Source organism: Nesoenas mayeri (genome assembly GCF_963082525.1).
Source record: "Nesoenas mayeri genome assembly, chromosome: 17".
NCBI lineage: Eukaryota > Metazoa > Chordata > Aves > Columbiformes > Columbidae > Nesoenas > Nesoenas mayeri.
In genome coordinates, this window is record NC_137565.1 from 2,887,105 (window position 1) to 2,908,229 (window position 21,125).

General features: G+C 42.7%; 1 protein-coding gene across 1 annotated transcript in view; it reads right to left on the minus strand.

Moving 5' to 3' along the window:
- Window positions 1-442: 442 nt before the first annotated feature.
- The window catches only part of TMEM132B (transmembrane protein 132B), a gene marked incomplete at both ends in the record, with an annotated part of 212,651 nt that continues 191,968 nt past the window's right edge, over window positions 443-21,125 (minus strand). The window contains 4 exons of the mRNA XM_080355208.1: window positions 443-1,597; window positions 2,775-2,966; window positions 4,536-4,809; window positions 11,182-11,387. Of these exons, the coding sequence (XP_080211334.1) occupies window positions 443-1,597; window positions 2,775-2,966; window positions 4,536-4,809; window positions 11,182-11,387 (1,827 nt within the window). The remainder of the gene's footprint in view (window positions 1,598-2,774; window positions 2,967-4,535; window positions 4,810-11,181; window positions 11,388-21,125) is intronic.

Consider the following 21,125-nt stretch of genomic DNA (forward strand, 5'->3'; position numbering starts at 1 on the left):
CTTTTAGGTAAGCTTCGTTTCAGGCTGTACGCGAGAAATGTCCACTGTGCTTTACAAAGGACGACGACTAGAAAAATCAATGCAAACAAATATCCCTTTCTTTTCTGATTTACCGTTTCTCATGAGAGATGACAAACAAATGAAGTCTCCTCTGAGTCTGAGCGTAGTTGTATTAGCATTTTGCTAGTACCAGGCAGTATAGAAAACCAGCCATCGCGTGTGACACCTCCAACACCTACAGGCAGCTGTTTTAGGGGCACATCCTGGTTTGTGGTGAAGCAGGTTTAACTCAGCCAGCCTCTCGTACCTGCTCAGTGATACCAGGTTAGCATCTCAGTAACTCCAAGGTTGGACTGTCGTGTTCCTATTGCTGACTGGACTGACTGCTCCACCATCCATAAACAGAAGGCATAAAGGTGATTACAAACATAAGAAAGTAGTTTTACATATTGTCTTGCAGTCTTTCCATATAGTCCCTAAGTTCCTTGGAATCACCAAGATTCATATCTTGGCATACCCATTTAATATTATCATCACTGTCAAATAGAATTGAGTTGGTGTAGGGGCCTCCATCCTCCGGCAGTATTGTTGTATATGAAGTGAACTTTACTCGCTTCTGCTTTGGCCCAGAAGGATTTATAGGTTCACTTTTAACTTCTTTGTCACAAAGGTACTCAGAAGATCTGAGGATATGATTATGAAGAGTCTTCTGAGAGCTCCCATTAAGGAGAAAGTTGCTTTCTTCAAACTGCATTCCTCTGTCGATCATGGTAGTGCACTCCTCCGACGGGAGCGAAATGTCAACTGGGTTTTCCAGCAGTTCCACCTCATTTCCAAGCCAGACCCAGTCATGGGAATGGGGGATGTTGCCTTGCTCACTCACAGCAAACCTTTTATGCCTGTACTTCCAAGCAAACGCCACGCAGTTAATCAAAAAGACCAAGATTGCTAAGCAGAAAACACACAGCAGGGCGTACATGCCGATCTCCAAATCTGTTAATCCTCTTGAAGTCAATGTGAGATCGCTGGGGTTGTTTTCTCCCGGTATTTCTACTTGCGCAGGGAAACCCGTGAAGGCAGTTGGGTTATTTTGGAGCTGGTCATCCTCCAGGGACTCCTGATCAATGGGAGATATGAACGTTGTGCTTTTGTTTGCATTGTCCTCCTGACTGGACATGTCCTCGTGGTTTTTGGACCATTCTTGTGCTGTCCTCTCTTGCTCTGCGGTTTTCTCTATGGAATTGCTTGCATGGCTTTTAAAATCTCTGTCTACATCGTCGATGTCATTAGTGCTTCCTTTTTGGTCAGAATCTTTTTGACCAAACTTCACTTTGACGCTTCCTTTCCCAACAGCCAGAATGCTCTTGCGCTTCGTCTTCTGGCACGGCTCGCTGATGACCATTTCGATTTTAATCAGAGGTCCTTGCCCGTCCCCTTCTGCCACCACCCCAGGCCATTTGGACTGCAGGTTTTGGTGTGCAGACACCACCATCTCATCCAGCGAAGTGATGGTGATCGAGAAGTCCTTGGTGTCATAGATATCTAATGGTGTCACTGACCCGTCACTGAACAAAATCCAAGCACTGACTATGGCTTCCTGGGGGAAAACAAGTGTGAAAGGTAAGAGAGCACATATCATGGTTTATTTTGTTTTTTTTTTTAAATATAAGAAAATCAAAATGTCTGCCCTGCTTCTCACTTTCTTCCTGCAGATTTATGTTCTCTAGACAATTTAGGCATTTATCTCATCTTTAGGAACTATCAAAGATGTGCTCATCTAAATTTAATAGAAGGTGTTGAAAAACAACATTGACAATTCTTTTTTCAGGCTGGAGTGAGAAGCCTCTTTTGAACGCCAGGGCCTCATGATGGAAATAATCATATTTCCAAAGTCCTGGTTAATTAATTTTATAAGGGCTCTATAATGGGGAATTTCTGTAGCGTTGCAGTTTTAATGCTGTATTTAATAGAGAGTGCAGAGCTGTTCTGTGCTGGAATGGTGATCCCATTCAGCCCTTGAAACAAACCAGGTTAAGAACACATCCCAGTGAAATGCTTTAAATTTTCTGTCATGCTTTCAAATATACGAGATTATGTGAAATACACAAAACTGGTGTTGTCCTTGCTGGGAACTATAGAAAAACTCACAAAACCACCTTTTTTTAAAGGGTGTTTTGACCAAATCCATGTCTTGCACCTGCAAATTGTTAGTGCTAAAACTAGTTACACTTCCTCTAGTGATATAGAGTCTCAATTCTATAATAAATACAAGAAAAACCAAAAATATGTGTACATTATTCTGTGTCTGCATTGAAAGCTATTTAATCCCTCAGGTTATTCACTTCAAAGTAAGCACAAACTCATCAGATTTCAGCGATGCAGATCATCCAAACTTCTGTACGTGCAGCCAAAAGCTCCTTTTGACTGCACTGACTTTCTGAGGTTCTTAAGGCACGGGGTTTCTACCTCTGCTCACACAGCTAAGCCATATTTTCCCATAGGAAAAAGGTCTTGAGAGGGATGTCTGTGCTCTCTACAGCATTACGTGTGCACAGCCGTGTCCATCATTCCCCTGCGTTGTGCGGGTCCCCACGCTGGTTCTGAAGAGTTTAATGGTCCTTCTGTGTGGGTGGTTGCACCTGTAGGAGTTGGTCAGTAAACCTTTCCTATGTGAAATTGCATTATCTGTGCTAAAAGGTACAGCAAGTAGCTTTTCCTGCCTTCTGACAAAGCACAGTAACCAAATTAATGCCGTACAGTATTTTGGATGATACCTGTTTTGGAGTATGAAGGATATCGTATGCGGAGATGGTAGAAACGATAGCTCTCTTGCTTCCTTTGCTGATTTGTAAGGAGAGGGACAAGCCTGAAACCAGTTGTACTCCCACGTCTGTAATGGTTACACGGTCATCTAGAACTATCACTGTCTTCTCTGCCAAGATGGAATCGGAAAGAGGTGACAGAACCTTGAAAGAGAAAGCAAACGCCTTGCGTGAAACGGCAATTAACTGTGTTGTAGAACAAGATTAGACTCTGATTGGCATAACACTTCGGATTAATCTCAGCTTTGTCACATCCATCTATAAACTATAGCTGATGTTTTCCCCAAGACATAGCACTCATGTGCTGCTAAATTACTTTCTTTACAAAAATAATTTAATAAAACAACCAATCACTTCAAAATTGCAGCTCCATCTCAACAATGGAGTATTGATTAAATTAAATGGATTTGTTGTTTTTTTTTTTAAAAGTAATTTTTATGTGGTCTGTAAAACCTATGAATGCAGTATAGCACAAGACAGAGTGGAAGACACTGATTAACGCTCAGACTCAATAAGGGAGTAAATAAGTGTACAAAGCCTGGCTGATAGGAACTTGGCCTAATGCCTTTATAGAGACAGGGGACCTGAATGGAATGAAAGTGAGATTTGCAAAAGGACTTTGAAAATCCCACGGGGTGTCTCCATTTTTCAATGCCAAAACAGTCCTGTCAGTTTGCTCTAAACCCTCGTTTCTATCATGCCCCGAAGCAGCCAGCCACCTTTCTACTGATGCCACAAACAGCTGATTCAAGCCCATAATATTTGAGGTGTGATTCATCAAAACTAACATCAGACACCTCAGGTACCTGCATGGGAGGTGACTGCTCTCTGCTTTTCCATGGTCACTGCAAAAAAGGGACATTTTAAGGGCAGAAATCCCTTGAACTCTGTGTGATGATTGTTTTAGGCTGAAAGGAGCGGAGCCCTAAAAGTACCTGTTTCTTTTTGTTGACTACAAAGGAAACTTAGTGTGACTCTAACATCATTGGTGCTTACAGCTAGTAAGAGCCCCAAGGGTTGTATTCCTTTCTTTTGATGAAGAAATATGCATGAAGTTAGAGAGATGGGTGGTGAACATGAACACTCTGAAAGATTCCTGAAGGTTATTTTTGTGTCCTTTTTTTGTGAACATAAAGGAACTATTTTTTCAAAGATGTTTAAGCATATAAAGATGCCTGTAGATCTTTGGTAAAATTTCCTATCAGGTGCATAAGGTCCCACTTAAATGAAAAGCTAGTGTGTGTGCATCATGTCACCTGTTTCACCGTTCAGACAATTTCGCTATGTTTCTAGTCACAAATTAATTTTATAAGCTAAGTAGCTCTTGTGTGTGTTCATGCAGAACTCTCTCTGTACCGCCCAAAGCTGTCGATGCGCCGTGTGCCGTACCTGCGCCGTGTGCCGTACCTGCACCGTGTGCCATACCTACACCGTGTGCCGTACCTGCACCGTGTGCCGTACCTGCGCCGTGTGCCGTACCTGCGCCGTGTGCCGTACCTGCACCGTGTGCCGTACCTACACCGTGTGCCGTACCTGCACCGTGTGCCGTACCTGCGCCGTGTGCCGTACCTGCACCGTGTGCCATGCCTGCACGGTGTGCCGTACCCGCACTGTGTGCCGTACATACACCGTGTGCCGTACCTCCACCGTGTGCCGTACCTGCACCATGTGCCATGCCTGCACCGTGTGCCATGCCTGCACCGTGTGCCGTACCTGCACCGTGGTGATGCCGTGCTCGCGGCCAACCAGAACTCGTCCATCTTGCAGCTTAGCGATCTTGGGTTCTTCTACCTTCATGAAATCAGTGACAAGGTCAGTGATGTCGAACTGCCACTCGGAGCCCAGCAGGTAGGACAAGCGGCCTCCAAACTCGGAGGATTCGGCTACAAACTGCGTGAGGACTCGCACCATGGCGTGCTGGTACTGCAGGGTGCACCCTCGTCCTTTCTTCTCATCATCCTCTTCATCCTCGCTGTCGCGGGTCGGCCTGTGAACAGATGCGGGGTTGTTACCTGCATTGCCGCTGCAGAGCCTCAGTTGCACGGCATTTTCAAATAGATTAATGTTATTGTTATTTGCTACTGTGTGAGGAATAGGAAACCAGATTCTAGTTGTGTAGGTTACTAAATCCAGGTGAGATGTTTGTGTGGGACCTCACAGCAACTTGAAAATACATCTTCAATTGCTGAGAGTTCAGTGGAGCCACTGCTTGCTCACCGTGTCTCCAAGTGGCAATCAGGTCTTGCAAAGGGGTAAGAAAAGCAGCAGGAAATATATATATATATATATATATATAATATATAAGTGCTTTCCATAAGCCTTATATAAAGCATCACAGCAATTTGTGCATGATAGCTGTGTTGTCACACCTCACAGGACTTTGTCTGGTTTAAAACCCAGCTTCCCATCAGTTCTTTTGTTTTGCTTCGCTGTTGTTTATTCCTTGGGACAAATACATGGATTCTCTTACCTCTTTCAAGTCAGGTATTAAGCACTAGGTGGTCACACTTTTTTTTACTCATTATGCTCCCATGCTGTGGAATTCACTGCTCAGAAATAATTTGCCTTCCTCCTTTTCTCATTGAGCCTGAAGCCACTTCTATAACAAGGGTGCGAAATACAGGGTAAGCCTCTTATTTTCCACAGTATTTGAGAAGTAGTTTCATGTTTACTGTGTTCCTTTATCTTTTCCTTTGAAATACCAGCTATGAAAAACTATTATAAAACAGAATTGCTTTTGTTATAAATTGTTGTACGACAAAGCTGGCAAACGGTATGCTGAAAAAGTATCTAAGACGAGCCCTTGTGCTCTTCAAAATGATAGAAAGTCCTGGCGCTACAGAATCTAATACACTGGAAATACGTTTTCAATGCATCACTTGTTAGCTGAATATATATATATATATATATATATATATATATTTGGCCTCAAGTAAATGGAATTTGGTACAGCCTTTTTGCTTTTGTGTATGTAAAACAACAGTGTCCGTCATTAGTCATTGAATGCAACATCACTGAATAACCACTGAATTGTTAAGAAAAAAACAGGATCCTAAGATAGGATTTATGTTACACAAATAAATGAGTCTTGCATAATTAGACTAGCTGGGTATTTCAGGGGAATTTTCAGTAGTTCTCCCCTTCCCAAGTGTCACTATGAGCTGAATCCAGTGAGCAAACCAGGCACAGGGAGAGGGCTGGAAGGGGGATGTTCTCGGAGCTTAGGTGGCCCATGCCTGGTTAGAGTGCTTTGGGCTTTATAAAAGAGTCTATGAACTCCTTAATGTTCCCACTGCCAATTTATTCCTGTATTCTGACCCTCTTCAGCTCATCTAAACCATAACCCAGCTCTGAATAATCTCGAAGTTTGGGAAAATGAGGTTAGCTCTGAGATTTTGGGATCTGACCCTCTTTTAGCAGAGTAGGAGAAAAATGTACAGAAGCTGTTCAGGTAAGAAGTATGTACGGGATTTTGGGGAAGGAGCCACAGAACCCATGGGAACCCATTTTCTTATGGGAAAAGAGACACAGAACAGGGTTCTGTGGCTTGAAGAAAAATGTCCACAGTTCAACATTCATGCTGAGATTTTTTACACAATTCCGTTTTCTGTTTCTGTTCCATAACCAAATATTTTACTCAGATCCAATGTGTTACTGTTATTCGTATTTATTTCTGCACTTATTTATTTCTACTTTCACTGTTTAAAACATTGAGACTACTGGACTGTTCAATAAGAAATACATTCAAAACAACTTTGAGAAAAAGTACTTTTCAGCCCCAGTCCCTTACAGCTCAGAAATGTGAGTTGTGGGAAGAGCGACCAGAGATCCCGAGTGTTCAATGGGGGCACAGAGCGACCCTGTCTGCGTTTCCAGGCTTCACACTGCACGGGCAGCACCACTACTGACCACAAAAAGATGACTCAAGTCCAGCTCTTTCCTTGTGGTATCTCTAACAAACAAAGGTAAGGGCTCCACTTCAAAGCCACGAATCCATGATTCAGTTACTAAATCAGAGCATTTTAGTGTTTTGTCTCCATGGGCCCAACAAAATGTTTGAGAACCACTGAATTGCATAGTTCCCTTTGGAGTCTTAAACTTGTAGTTACAGTGTTTTCAGCAGACTTAAAATCCTTCATTAAGCAGTGAGCTCGTTTTCTTTTTAAGGCTTGTCTTCATGAATATAAGCTATCGCTGCATATTGTGGTTTTTCCCCTTGGTCATCTCTAGGATTAGCTCTGGATGTCTTTCAGAATCCTTCTTATCCTATTTCTTGCTGCTTGGCAGACTTGCTTGGAAGATGTTTTGCTTCTCTGGAACGAACCAAGGTTGCCAGAATTACATTTAATTTACATTTCACACAGAGAAAGTCTTTGCCAGACAGCCGAGTTAAAACAGCAGCCCTGTTACAGGGGTGCCTGCTAGCACCCATCTCATCAGTGATCTGTCAAGTTCAGGTTGCACACACTGTCTGTGAGCAGTTTAAGGATGTCTCTTTTAATTTGCACCATTCTCAAATCAGGCATCAGGTTCTTGGGCCAGATGTAATTTCCTGTTGAAAAAACCCCTAAAGAAATCAGTTTTGCTGGGTTTGAATTTGAAATATTCATTAAAAAGTCATGTATTTAAAAAACATTTGCAACCCTTCTAATTGAAAAAAAAATCTGTGTCGGATATAAAATACACGGCACTAGAAGTTGATTTAGTGGGAGCTACAAAAATAAGTTTCACATCACTCCACTCACAGTTCAAGATGAAATGTGATTTGGTACCTTTACAGAACTTGAAAATCCAGCCTACCTGTTAACAAAAGTCTTTGTGGCCTTATCTCCACAGGACATGAAAGTCAGTTAACTGAGCGAATTTACAGCGTGTTCAAGCTTTGTGTGGGTGTTGTTATTCACAAATGGAATGGTTTGAATCCAGTTTCACCTAACTTGCGTTAACGTATGGCTTGATTTCTGAGTGGCAGCACTCACACAGAGGTTCAACTAAAGCAGTTTATTGTTTTCCTGCATTTAACTTAGCTTAGCTTTCCTGCTTTTGTCTCTAGTACTAGATAGGACCCACGCAGAGCCCCCACCTCATTAACTGTTAGTTCAACCAGCTGCCATTCAGCAGCACCAGCATGTCTGGCTTAACTGTGGTCCGCAGGTTTATGCCAGTCGGAGGTTTGCGGTGACGGGGACTCAGTAATGGCTTTGTCAGCTCTTGCTCAGTAAAGCCAGATGCTGATTAAAGTCCAGTAATCCATGTGCCTGACCCAGAGCAGGTGCTGCAGTCGCCCTCCCTGGGATCCTCAGGAAAACAACGTGCTTATCCCAGTTGCAGATATTTACTTAAATTAAATTTCCAGTTTGTTCTGTGAGATTTTAGCCACGCAATTCCTATTAGTACAAGTTGGAGCCGCGCATCCCGTGTAAATGTACCTGCATAGAGCCAGTGCGGGAACTTCAGGCAGAAGGTAATTAATTTGCAGATGCATGAGGAATAAAAATGAATGTTCTTGTTAGACTAGCAGAGTCACCCCGGACCTCTTCTACACTCTGATATTTGACTTCGATTTAAATATACACCTTTTGTTTGCTGAGATTGTGGGCTCTTTTTGCAGCCCATGGCAGGAGCAGCTTCTGTGAGCCCATGCCAGCTGGAGAACCGTGTCCCACACCCCAGTCATGAGCTGATCCGGTGTCCCCTGGAAAGGGAGGCTCTTCGTAGCTGCAATAGCACACGCTGTGGATCACATTCTCCTCTGGGTAATAGTAAGGTTTGCCATATATTTACAGACCGATCTGGTAAATTGTATTGGTGCTCTTCATAAAGAGAAACTATTATTTTTCCGGTTTGTGGCATATAATCAGCCTGGTTTTCTTTGTGTTCCTCTCACAAGTTCCTGCTCTTAGAGCGGTTCAGCCCAGGTGAAAACAGACACATTTCGAAGCGAGGTAGGCATGTGGTGTTTGTAAAAGTCTGTAAAGACCCTGTCTTTTTTATTGCTTTGTGAAAATTATTCAATAAGTTAGGTAAGCAAACATGTCTGTAATCACATGTGTTTTACAGTTACAAACATGACAGGGTTTATAGGGAGAAGCAATACATTTTATTAGATGACAAACATCGTTGGAAAGAACAGATGTGATTTGGGGCATATAAACACTTTTTCAGGGCTGCAACAGAAGCAGTCATATTCAGATGAAGAACAGCCATGCTGAGACAGTAGTTTCAGAAGCATTTCTTCTGTCAACAGCACCAATAAAAACATTGAAAAGATTATTGTAAACCCAGTTATATTTTGCCATCTGGCTCAGCCCTTCACCTGAACCAGCAGACAGGCTGAGAGTGCGGGAACCAGAGGAGACGAGGGATGTTTGGAGGTTACTGGACTGTCTCTGCACAATCCCTATGAGAAACGTTCATTTTACCTTCTGTTTATTGACGAATTACTTTATAGCAAAGTTTAGTTCTTGACAAGAAGACAAGGGAGTGGTGTGAAGGTACCAACCCTACTGGAGAACAGAAAGTTGTTTTGCCTGTGGTGAGGTGAGGAATGTGTACATTGGGTCATCATAAAATCTCCTGGGTGTTTAGGATACTGGGAAACATGGAGCTAGGAAGGAGATGGGGGTACAAGCAAATTAAAAATTAAAGAGGAAAAGAAAAGGAAAAGCCACTAAGCCTCAGGTAAAACCCATCCAAATCTGAAAAGAAAGGAAATGGAAAAACCTTATGTACAAAGTAAATGTCAGAGTGAGCACAACTAACGCCAGTCCTAGACTGCCTATTGATTTAGAACACCCCCTACAGTTAAAAAAATCCACATGAACGTTCCATAAAACAAGAGATAATCTGTTTCTAGTTGAAACCTTTCCCGTTCACACAGGCAGGGACTGATGACACCGGTGTCATGAGCTACCGGCTGCAATTCTGGGGTGATGCCGTGTCCACGCGTTCTCTTCCACCCTCCACGTGCCAGCAGTTCAACTGCGATGTGAGCAGCTGAACAGACTCTATCACCTGCCAGCCTGCAGAGAGAGCAGCTGAACAGACCGTTATCTTTATCTCAGCTGGCCAAATAAATCAGAGCTGGACACCGGGGGGTAAGTTTGCAGCACTGTGTGTAATGGGTTTAAACTCAGAATGTCCACGACCGTTAACCACAGGTGAATGTCTAACTCACCGAGCTTGCTATTGAAAGTTTACATCTACAATTAACAACAACAGCCTAATTCTGCAGCCATTCACTCAGCAAAATCCCCACTATTTCTAGTAGGAGCTGTACCTGAGGGGGTGTCACAGCACCGGGCACGTTACAGGCAGAAGAAGGTAAATTAAGTGAAACTTGGAGCAGCGGCATAAGTTTATTCCCCACCCAGCACATCTCTTGCCGCAAATAGCAAATTTGCCTTTATCTCTGAAGCAAACACACCAATTTCTCTTGTGCCAGATGCTCATCACCTCTTCTGTCACCGCCAGAAAAAATGTCCCCATAGCCAAGAGGTAAGTCAGTCCCCTTCTTTGGAGTGTGTTATCTGAGTATCCTGTTGTGTCCTATAACCCTTAGTTTTATGCCCTCATAAAGTGTTAGATAATTCTACTCCACAGCTGTCTGTTTGGGCTCCTTAAGGCTCTTCAACAGCCGAGATGTTCTCCTGGGCAAAGCGAGTGCTTCAGCTACAACCGCCACAGTGTTTAGCGATATAGCTTTTGCTGCTAGAAATGTTTTTTCCCTGTATTATAAATCTGAGCTGGTGTCAAGCCTTGTTCTCCAGTAGTATTATTCCATTTAGCCTGAAATCCACCAATCTAGCTGTATTCCTTGAAATTCTTAATCTTGCAAATTGTCCAAATGGTGGTTATTCTAGATTGGGTATTTTCAGTAAGGAATGGTGGGAATCAAGCTCAAAACCATCCAAAGTCATAGGATCATAGAATGGTTTGGGTTGGAAAGAACCTTTAAAGATGATCTAGTCCAACCCCCGCAGTGCCCAGGGACTCGACTCCTTCCCAACCCTGTTTCATTGTGCTGAACATCACACACACACAGTGTTACATACAGGGTGGGAGAGATCCAGCTCCTTTTCCTCAGATTTGCACGTCGGAGCGTGTGATACGATTTCCTGAGATTGTGCGGAATCGATTAATGCTTCAGGCAAAGCCGCTGACTTTTAAGGTATATAGATCAGGATAAAACGGAGCCTACTGATATAATTGTTGGCTGTTTTCGTGAAGGCTAAGACAGACTGTAAAGCTAATTTTAAACAAGAGAGCTTAGATTTTAAGAAATACTCTAAAATTCTGTTGTGTTGTAAAATGAGAGGCCGGGGGTGAGTATCTGGGCTGTTCAGTGCTGACAACGTACCTTTTATTGGAGGTGACGGGGATCCGCCAGCCTTTGATCTGGCTCAGCTCTGTATCCGAGATCTCGATCTGCAGTGGGAGCCGCGGAACCCAGACCGTCACTTCTAACTGGGTGGTAAAATGCTGGTAAGTGAAGTTAACAATAGTATCCACTTTGCTTTTCATTTCCTTGCCATTAACGAAGATGGAGTCACATCTGTCAGAAACCTTAAGAAAAAAAAGAAAGAAAGATTAATTAGGAAATGAATAAAATGTTCCTGAGGAAGCGGGAGGAATGATACATCAGTCCAAAGACAACACTGATAATGTGAGTCATGCATATTGTATTTTCAGTTTTCTAATTAGTAGTAAACAGTGATAAACGGACCCTCGGGAAACAGTTCTGCTTTCCTCAATGGATACTACTCCAACTGCAAAAATAATTTAATGATGTTATATAATCTATGTGAATCTTTTATACTAGGCAAATTACACTCTTCATGAATCAAACTCCATGTGCATCAAAGTTTATGTTTACAACTTGCTTAAAGAACCTGGAAAAAATGGGGCCATATGTTAGAAAGAAAAAAGACTGACTCAGAATCATAAACCAGAATCTTTTCCTTTTCCTTGAGCACTGTAATGCTCAAAGATCCCCGTATGGCTCATGAGCAGAAGTGCAGCAGAAGCAGTGATTTTTAGAACTTCTCAGTAATAGTTTTAGCAAAATGTATTCATAGTTGCTTTGTGTCATGATAGGAAATTCCTGCCGAAACCAGCATGTGGGCTCCATACAACTGGTCTACCCTCCTGGTCTCAGGATCCTTTGGCACAGAATCAAGGTCCTGAGCACAGATCCTGCCGACATAACAGGACGTAGCGACACGTTTGACCTGCATCCCAGAAGGACAGAACTCCTTCTTCATAAGGTACAGGGTTTTAATATATTCATGAATGTGTGTGGGTATACTTTCATATTAATATATATGCAGATATTTAGATTAATGTATAACATATTTATATGGATATAGGTGTACATGTGTACATGTATTTGTATCTATATATGGGTTTCCATTCTGCTTTGAAGCAAGAGAGAGGTGATGGGCTCCATCAGAATCCATGGACTGTGGTTTTAATCTTTCAAAACCGTAGCCCATGAGCTGTAGCTACTGCAATGGACTTTGTTCTCTTGTCAGGACTGTTCTGTGTCATGTCGTACAATGCACTGCGACTCAGATCTGAAGGGATTCTGCCTAAGCCAGTGATTAAAATCTGGTTTGATGGTGTCACTGAGATAACTCATGTAGACTTCAGTGGGGAATACGCTAAAGCACAGGTTGGTTTTGGTTCGCAAACATACCTCAAATCTTTTCTGATATTAACGGGAATGAGGGGTTACTGAGGCAGGAAACATGACAGAAAATGTGTAGCAGCCTTTCTTTTCTTTCCTCCTTCTCTTCGGTCACGGGCTGTCCTCACATACAACTTTGAAATTAAGCTTTTCCTGCTTTAAATCTCAGAATAACATCGTTTTTCTCTTGAAGAAACTAGCTATCTGATAAAGAGCTTAAACTGGACCCCACGCTCAGCAGTACCACACTCAGAATCTTTGTGTTACCCTCATATTGTATCACATATGTCTCTGGAAGTGTAAGCATATTAATCAAGCCTGTTAATTGGATGAGCAGTTGAGATTCTAAATCATAAAGCCTCCATCTAGGGAGGTTTGTGAGAATTAATACAAGACAGAAATAATGAAGAAAACTCAAAGAGGGAGGGATAAACATCAAGACTGGATCAAGGGAATAGCTAATATCTGACATGGCAGCAGCTATTATTTCAGACTCTCTTCTTGCTGCTTAAAATATTCTTGTCTTCTTGTCAGCAGGCAAGAAAGGTGGTAAATTAAGGAACTGAAAGATGGACTTTAATTGTAGCTGTAAAAATATCAGGCTAGGCTTACACATTTCATAGAGTATATGTCTAGACAGAGCCATTCAGTCACTTATGTACTGACCAAAAAGGTAAATATAAATCAGTATATAAAACTATGCTATAGAAGTTGATGCAGTGGTTTTGTGTAGAGTTCAGAGCGCACGTTTCACTAAGTGTATCTTCCAGAAAATAATCCAGCCTTGATAAGAAAACTTGAGGAGAGACCTTTGTTGTTCCAGCTCTCTGTCTGGAATTTGGGTTTGCTCTATTTGGTACAGGCAAACCAAAGAATTTAAAGGAAAATTAAATTTGTGAAAATTAGGTTTGTGGGGCAAGCGGGGAGAGACAGGCTGAGTTACATTAGCAGGTGATTTAATGCACAGATTTCTTTTGACCTGGTGATTCTGAGGGAACAAAGAGGGGAAATGCAGTTAAATCTCTCCTGCAAACACTGCGCAGAAGACACAGCAAGAACTTAGAGTGCCACCCTCTCATCTAAAATGCACAGAGCAAACCTGTTTAAAACAGCCTACCGCTATCCATTGTGAGCTGCCTGACAACATCAGAACATGAATTTGAGAGGGTTTGGAACCAGGGGGGCAGGATGGCCAGCAACGGGCTCTGGTGTGCAGGTCAAGGGAGAGAGAGTTGCAATTAACCTCTCCGGGCTTTGAAGCAGGTGCTTGGCTCCAATCCTCACACGTAATTGTAAAAAGCACAGTTTGCCCTGCACTGCCTGTCACAGCCTCCTTGGTTTAGACTAATGCAGTGCAAAAGTAGCGAGTGGTCCTCAAGAATAATTGGGAAAGGGTTTAATGTTCAGGTCAGCAAAGGTTTACGCGCCCTTTGGGTGAACAGGTAAAACAAGAGGGAATGTGGACTGACAAGAAAACAAATGCTGCGTGGTACGGGTTTAATTCCAAAGCTTGTACTTTACCCTCAACTTGCAGGTCATTTTGTGAGGAGCCTGAATGAGGGAAAACTGCTCCCCAGAGGAATTAATTCTGGTTAATTCAGTGTGAAGCAACGTTGAGTGACTGGATCTGGCTGCAGCCACCGAAGTTGCCTCCAAACAGGCACCCAGCCCTGGTGTGTGGGAGCAGAGGTGGCAATGACCAGCAGAACACGGACGTTTCATAGCAGGTCAGAGGAACGGCACGCGGTGCTGCTCTGCGCCGCCTGTGGAAGGGGCGCCAGGGCTCGCTATGGTGGCTGGGGCTATAAAGAGAACAATTGTAACACGATTTTAAAGCGAGTGGTTCCTAGAGTAAATGGCTCATTCTCATAATAACCTTAAAACTGTAATTTTGTGGTAGTTCCTGAATGCCTTCTTTTGCACCTTTTCTGCAGCATTGTTCCTGGTATTGTCTTGTTTAGCCCATTAGGAAGGACTTGCTGAGCTACATCAAACCCTATGGTGTGTGTTTTTCTTCGGCCCCTTGCATCTATTTATACAGCCACAGCATGGCCATACCCATTTGTTTTGGCTTTTTTTCTCTGGTTTGGATTATTTTGTGCTTTATTTTGATTATTGCTCCTTGTTTGTGTTAGAAGCACAGTCTGAAATTACTTCCTTAGCCTGCGGAATCTGGCTCAGTGTTTGGGTAAGGATGGAAGACAAAAAAAGGAGGATGATTTTTCTTCCTATCCTCTTCTTTCTCCCTCTTTCAAACAGCTCCTTACCCCTGTGCCCTCCCTGGCTCCTCTCAGAGCAACTTTGAAAGCTGTCCCCGCATCTTACAAATCAAAGCCTTGTATATGGCTTGGTAGGCTTGACACCGCATTTATTTCAGCCTATTCCATAAGCAGGGATGTTTGCTGTGCAGTTAATTCTGGCAATAGCTCTGCTTTCCCCTGCCCCGGCTAATTGTGTGTACCGGGGTCTGCAGATATTGTCTCCAAGCAATTTGAGGCAAATGGTAGATTAAGAATATAGAGAGTAAAGGATGGCAAACGACATGATGCTGAAATTGAAACTAATGAAAACAGAAGTTTTATTCCCTTTTAATTTTAGACATGTGCAGAATAGTCTTGGAAGTGTCATTTTTTGAAACATTCTTTTCACGTTAATTTGTTTTTATTGGCAAATGGGTTCTCCAAGTACTGTTCTCTGGAATAGCTGCTGTGGTTTCAGATGTAAGTGCTGGCTATAGGAATCCCGCGAGATATACTCTTAAGGTTTGTTTCCTACTTAGAAACAATAGCAAGAGTTTAAGCCAAGTGTTCCCCATCCAATGTTAGATATGTGTTTGCTTTTTGTCTTAGCGGTGAATAGCAATGGTACACAGAAACAGTATGCAAACAGCGCTATTCAATGCAGTCCAATAGCTATACTTAGAATATCATTATTTTTCTCCCCTACTACCAGCTTTCACTGGCGAAAATGTAAAACCTGAAATATGTCACAATGAGCCTGAAGCGTGTTTGTAATGCTCTTTATCTTAAGTGATCCTAAATTGCCACATCTACTGATAAGAAGATCACGTACTCCTGCACTGAGACGCGAGGTATCCCATACCTTAGTGTTTGGGGAAGTTTGGGATGGGGCAGGAAAGCTTGTTGTGATGTCCTGTACCAACAGGCCAGTCACATTATCTGCCAGCAAGAATATTTCTGGGTTTGCGTTATTTTCAGATACACCTGTTCTTTTTTTTAATTACCCAAGGTCTTGATCTTACAACTGCTGAAATCAATCCAGCTGAATTAAGTGGAGGATGATCAAGCATCAAAGGCCAGAGATTAACAGGCATTTAACCAGGTAGGTGGAATTTCCAAAACCACACAATTTCCATTGGGAAATTCAGACCATTTTGAAATTGTCATTTTGTGATGGTCATTCTACCCAGTTTTATTGTTCTAAAAGACTAAGGTAGGGGATTCAAAATGCATGTCCGGACTTCAGGTTTCTCTCATTAGAGCCACAAGTGCAATCTGACAGCCACTTGCTTTCAAAGTGAGGAGATGGGGAACACAAGTGCTTCAGCACTCAGCCCAGACCTGGCTCAAGGTCCTTCCTAAGAACAAGCCCCATGGCTGCACCGACAACGTTATAGATAGAGATAATAGCAATATCTGTAGCTGTGTTTGCCAGGCTGGGCCTATTCTGCAGACTGCTTATGGCAGTGGTGCAAACTCCAAACTCATTTATACTCGGGTGTGAAATGCAATGATGAGTTAGAAGCAAGATTGAAAGGAAAGCCCTTTGTCCAGGAAAGCAAAGATTTGGAAAACCAGATAATAAACTGAAGTGCTGTGTGTCCAAGAGACCAGAAAAACGTGATGGGCTGAGTGATCGGCTGGTGGAGGGGATATCGGTGACAAAGATGCAGAGCTCCACGGTGACAATATGAGACCATTTTAAGAGCAGCTCAGCAGCAATTAGCACAATAGAGTTAGTGATACCCTATTGTTTTATTGAAGAAGCCTCTGCTCATTTTCTCTGTAGATGTCACTATTTAACGGTACTGATGAAGAGAAGCAGGGTATTGGGGGAGGAGGGAGATGAGACGATGTATAGCTTGTAATGATGTGAATGGGTATTTGAAGTTTTGGAGTGTTTTTTACCTTTTAACCCCTATTAAAATGCACTGAACTAGAGGGAAGGACAGCATGGAAGACATTAACATTTTGCTTTAACAATGGAGACAACTGCTGTGGCTTAGAAAAGGTGCAATGATCCATGAATGTACAATGACGATTTGAAAACCTGCTGCACTGAATGAAGTGTGCACTATTCAAAAACTGTTCATCTATGCAAAATTATTAAATAACACATGAGATCTGCCAGGATTTCAGTCCCAGGTACAGAGCAGCTGCTCTCGTTCCCTTTCCGGCGCGCCACGCTGGGCGTTCCCGCTGGAGAGGAGAAGTTTGGCGGGTGCACGGGTTGAAAGGACAGGACCAAAGAAGGTGGGTGCGCTTCCAGACCCAGCCTGCTGCTCAGCCTAAATCCAGGCTCAGGAATAACTGCTGCGCATCCTCGGTGGCGGTGCAGCTGCTTGAAGGGCAGATGCTCCGATGTTTCGTTCTTATTGATTATGTGAGGATGGAAAGTGATGGGGGGCAGCTAATAGCAGCATGTGGTGGCTGCCAGAATGTTTTCTGCTCCCTGTACCAAGTTCCTTTAGTAATCAGCTGAGCTTTTAATTGCACTATTTTTTCTATAAAAATCAAGCTGAGGAATTCTGTTGGAATTAAAAGTTACTGTTTCTGCTCACCCCACTATTTATCATCACTACATGCAGATTAAAAAAAAGATCATTAGGTCAAATCAACAGCTGCATTAAGATGCTGGTGTCTTCGGAAGAGAAAGCCTTTGTTCACAGTACCTGGAATAGACAGTGCTTGGTCCAACAGAAATGTCAGCTCCCCTGGACCAGAAATGATGCTTGGTAGCAGTGACTAAAAGATAGTGAGGGCTGTGTTGCTGTTGGTCTTAGCACCGACATTTCTACAGTTGGTTGGGAAACAAGTGGGACTCTGCTTTGATGTGGGGAAGGACAACTGGTGGGGATGCAGCATGCCTTGTTTAGGTTTGATCCAACACTCGTTTAAGTAAATGAGAGACTTTCTGCTGATTTACTGGCCTCGGACCAGGAGTTTTAAAGGACGCAGGGACTTCAGTGTCTATTGTAATGCAACGACAGCCAACTGTGACATAAGCTTGGAACAGGGAGATTTTTAGGCAGTGTTCTTTTCACAGACTGAAGTTCTTTGGTATATCATATCTCAAGTTGTTTGGACAAACTGCAATTATCTCTTGACAGAGCAGCAGTTCCACTGCCAGGATGCAGAAGAGCAGGTGCACATGAAACTTATCTCATGCCGTTCAAGCTAATTTAAATCTCAGCAGTTTGTGTTTGGGGGAAGAAGCTTCAGGAACACTCTTTATTTTTCATTCAACCACTACTTTTGCTGACAACACAAACACATGGACTGGAGCTCCTGCTTCCTTGTCCATTGGTGATGGAAACTGTGCCAGTCCCATTCTTGCTCTATGAGTTTTGGTTGGCTTTAGGCAATCTGGTATGCAGGTCAGCGTGGCTTCTGCTCGCCTTGTCACCATGGGCTGATGTCCTTCCCAGACAGGCAGGCTTATCTCTAGATGTACGTCTTCATGCTTTGCTCTGAGATAAAGGATCTCTCACCAGCACAAATTCTAAGCATGGGCTTGTCTGAGGTGGCTTTTGATTAAGTATTTGATACTTAAACTACTGCAGATTAGGCATTACCAACACTTGTTAGTTTAAGTAAAACATCCACACGCTTCATACCCATCAGCCGGTATCCCAGAAGGGCTTAAGACTTGTTTACCTGGTGAAACTCCAGCATATGGTGCCAGCTCGCTCTTGCACCAATGCTAATTGCAACCACTGAACCTGCTCTGTAGAAAGTGTTAATTAGGTGAGACTAACACATATGGTTGAGCTAAGGTGTTGGGTTTTTTCCTCTTTTTTCTTATTTCCCCCATGTGAATTACACAAATGGGGCTACAGGCTGACAGAATAATTTACACATCATTGAGAAAAATAAGAGAGGAAAATATTCAGGCAGATGTAACATACTTCAGTCCCACTGAAGTTCTTTGTAAAGTAATGAGCTTTAGAAGTAATCTTCTGTGTGCTAAGTAAACTTAGCGTTCATGATTCATGGCTCTAATCCCTGTGACTGAAATTTAAGATCTAAGGCTCCATGAAATTAAAAGAAAAAGAAGCAATTACATGCGTATTCATTCAATTTCATGTATTGCGTATCCTTCAATATTTCCAGCGAGGTTTTAACAGGGGAAATAGAGTTTTCTGAAGAATGTGTACCTCAAAACCCAAACCCAGCAGGGCAGTTGTAACTGCTGAAGTTAACCAGCTCTTCTGTGCCTGCTGGCTTCCCAAGGCTCCTGGAGAATACGATCCACCTACAGACTCCTCATATCTCACCAATATTTCACAGATGCTATGAAGTAGGACAAGACAGGACAACTGCAACTACAACAGCACCGTAAAGCCACAAATCCTGAAGACGACTAGCCAGCCAAGTAATAAAGCTTGTGAGCTTAACGTAGTATTCAAAGTAACGTGTTAAGTCGTGAACGTTGGCCACACTGGTCTAGCCTTTAATCCTGTCCCAGTAATGAAAGAATATACCATCTTTATCCCAAAGGATAAACAGAAAACACACCCCCCCCCGCACCCCCCAACACACAACAACAAAACACAAGCAAAACACAAACCACCAAAGGCTTCTAAATACACAGCAGCACACTTTTGTAAGGAAAACTCTGGTCCTGTGCCTAGATAATAACACACTGACATGCAGAAGTCTTCCCAGCTAGTTTTTAGTCTCTGAGCAACAAATAATTCATTAATGAGTAAAATAGGGAAAAGCAACATTCAGACAGCAAATGCAGCCAACAGAACCAGCCCTCAAACTGCATTCATTCAGCCAAGTGCTTTAATAAGATTATTCGGAGAGAATATCAAGAGCCTTTACCTGAAAATATTACCTTCCTTCTCTGGTCTTAGGAGGCTGGACTATATGAGAGTGTTTTATTCATCTAATATATGATGATGCAGAACATCAGCATTAGGAGAGACGCCCCTATTCAGTAAATGGAAAAAGCCAAGCAGCATATATGGCTATAATTCAAAGAATTGACACTAGATATACACCAAGACAGTGCAAGTCCATCGCATATACAAGACGGTCATACAGTTTCTAGATGTCACCACATCCTATTGCACTGCATGCACTATATATTAGCATGCACATGCTAATGCTTGTAATTTTAGCACCACACTCAAAATATTTGGTGCTTTCTATGGAAGTTCCCATTCCTGGACTCATATTAGTCTGTGAAAATCTAAACTTAATTTTTAAAATTAAATAAAGCATCTATCAGTAGTGCATACTACGAGCAGTTTAAAAATGTGAACTCCCTAAAGGCTGAAGATAAGGTCCCCCAAAGTATTTTGAACCTGAGGAAGAGTCTGTGTCTACCTGTAAGAACAGTATTATAACTACAATATTCCTACATATTGTGCATAGCTAAAAGCACTTTTAAAAAATGATGTGTTGTAATGATACGGGGGCTTTAGCTATAACATAAGGAAGAGAAAAAAATGTTCACTGGCTGCAGAGGAGCAGATGGTGAAGGTAAAAGGGAGTCCTGCTCTTTCCCATCACCTCCGTTTGTGTCCCAGTTCCTATGTGAGCACTGGCTCTGGGAGCTTCACATGGGCTGTCCTGTGTCACCGCCATGGTGAGTGTCACCGCTGTGGTGTCACTGCCATGGTGAGTGTCACCGCCGTGGTGTCACCGCCGTGGCGAGTGCCCGCTGAGCTGTGCTCCTGTGGACAGGCGCTTGCTCGGATGCGCTTGGGCAGTCACGGGGGGAAGCAGGGGCAGAGCCTTTAGGATGAATGCACTGGAAAGAAAAAAAATCTCAGCGTTTCAAAAATACAGCCAGATTTCCATCCAAGTGTACAGTCTCGGGGTTCTTGAAATTGTCTGGAAGTGACTGTATGACACAGCAGATCTTTTCCAAGAAAATATTTCATCTCTCTTTAATGTCGGAATTACACAATTATGAGACTTCGTTTAACTCCTTACTGCGAAGTGCTGGATAAGTTTCTGTATATAACCAGCTCTGAGACTGTGCTGAAGATGGCATGCTTCAGTTGTGGCAGCCTCGACTGAGAAGAAGCTTAAATTCTGCATATAAATTCAAAGGAATTACTATACCATACACACATAAAGCAGCTGCACCTCAGTCAGATGGAATCTCTATAGAATGGGCCCCTATATACGCCTCCATTCTCACCATTGTGCACCTACAAATCCTCCTGCTCCTTGCAACAGTTTCTTGCCAGACCAGGGGAGCAGAAATCCAAGGCTGCAGCCCTAAGGATGACCAGAGACTGCAAAACATATAACAGACCACAGAGTTTCTTCTTTTGAGGAGAATTTGTTAAAACCTGCTAATCACAGTGAGAACAAATGTCAAAATGCCTAAACTTTGCATGACACAAACTTTAC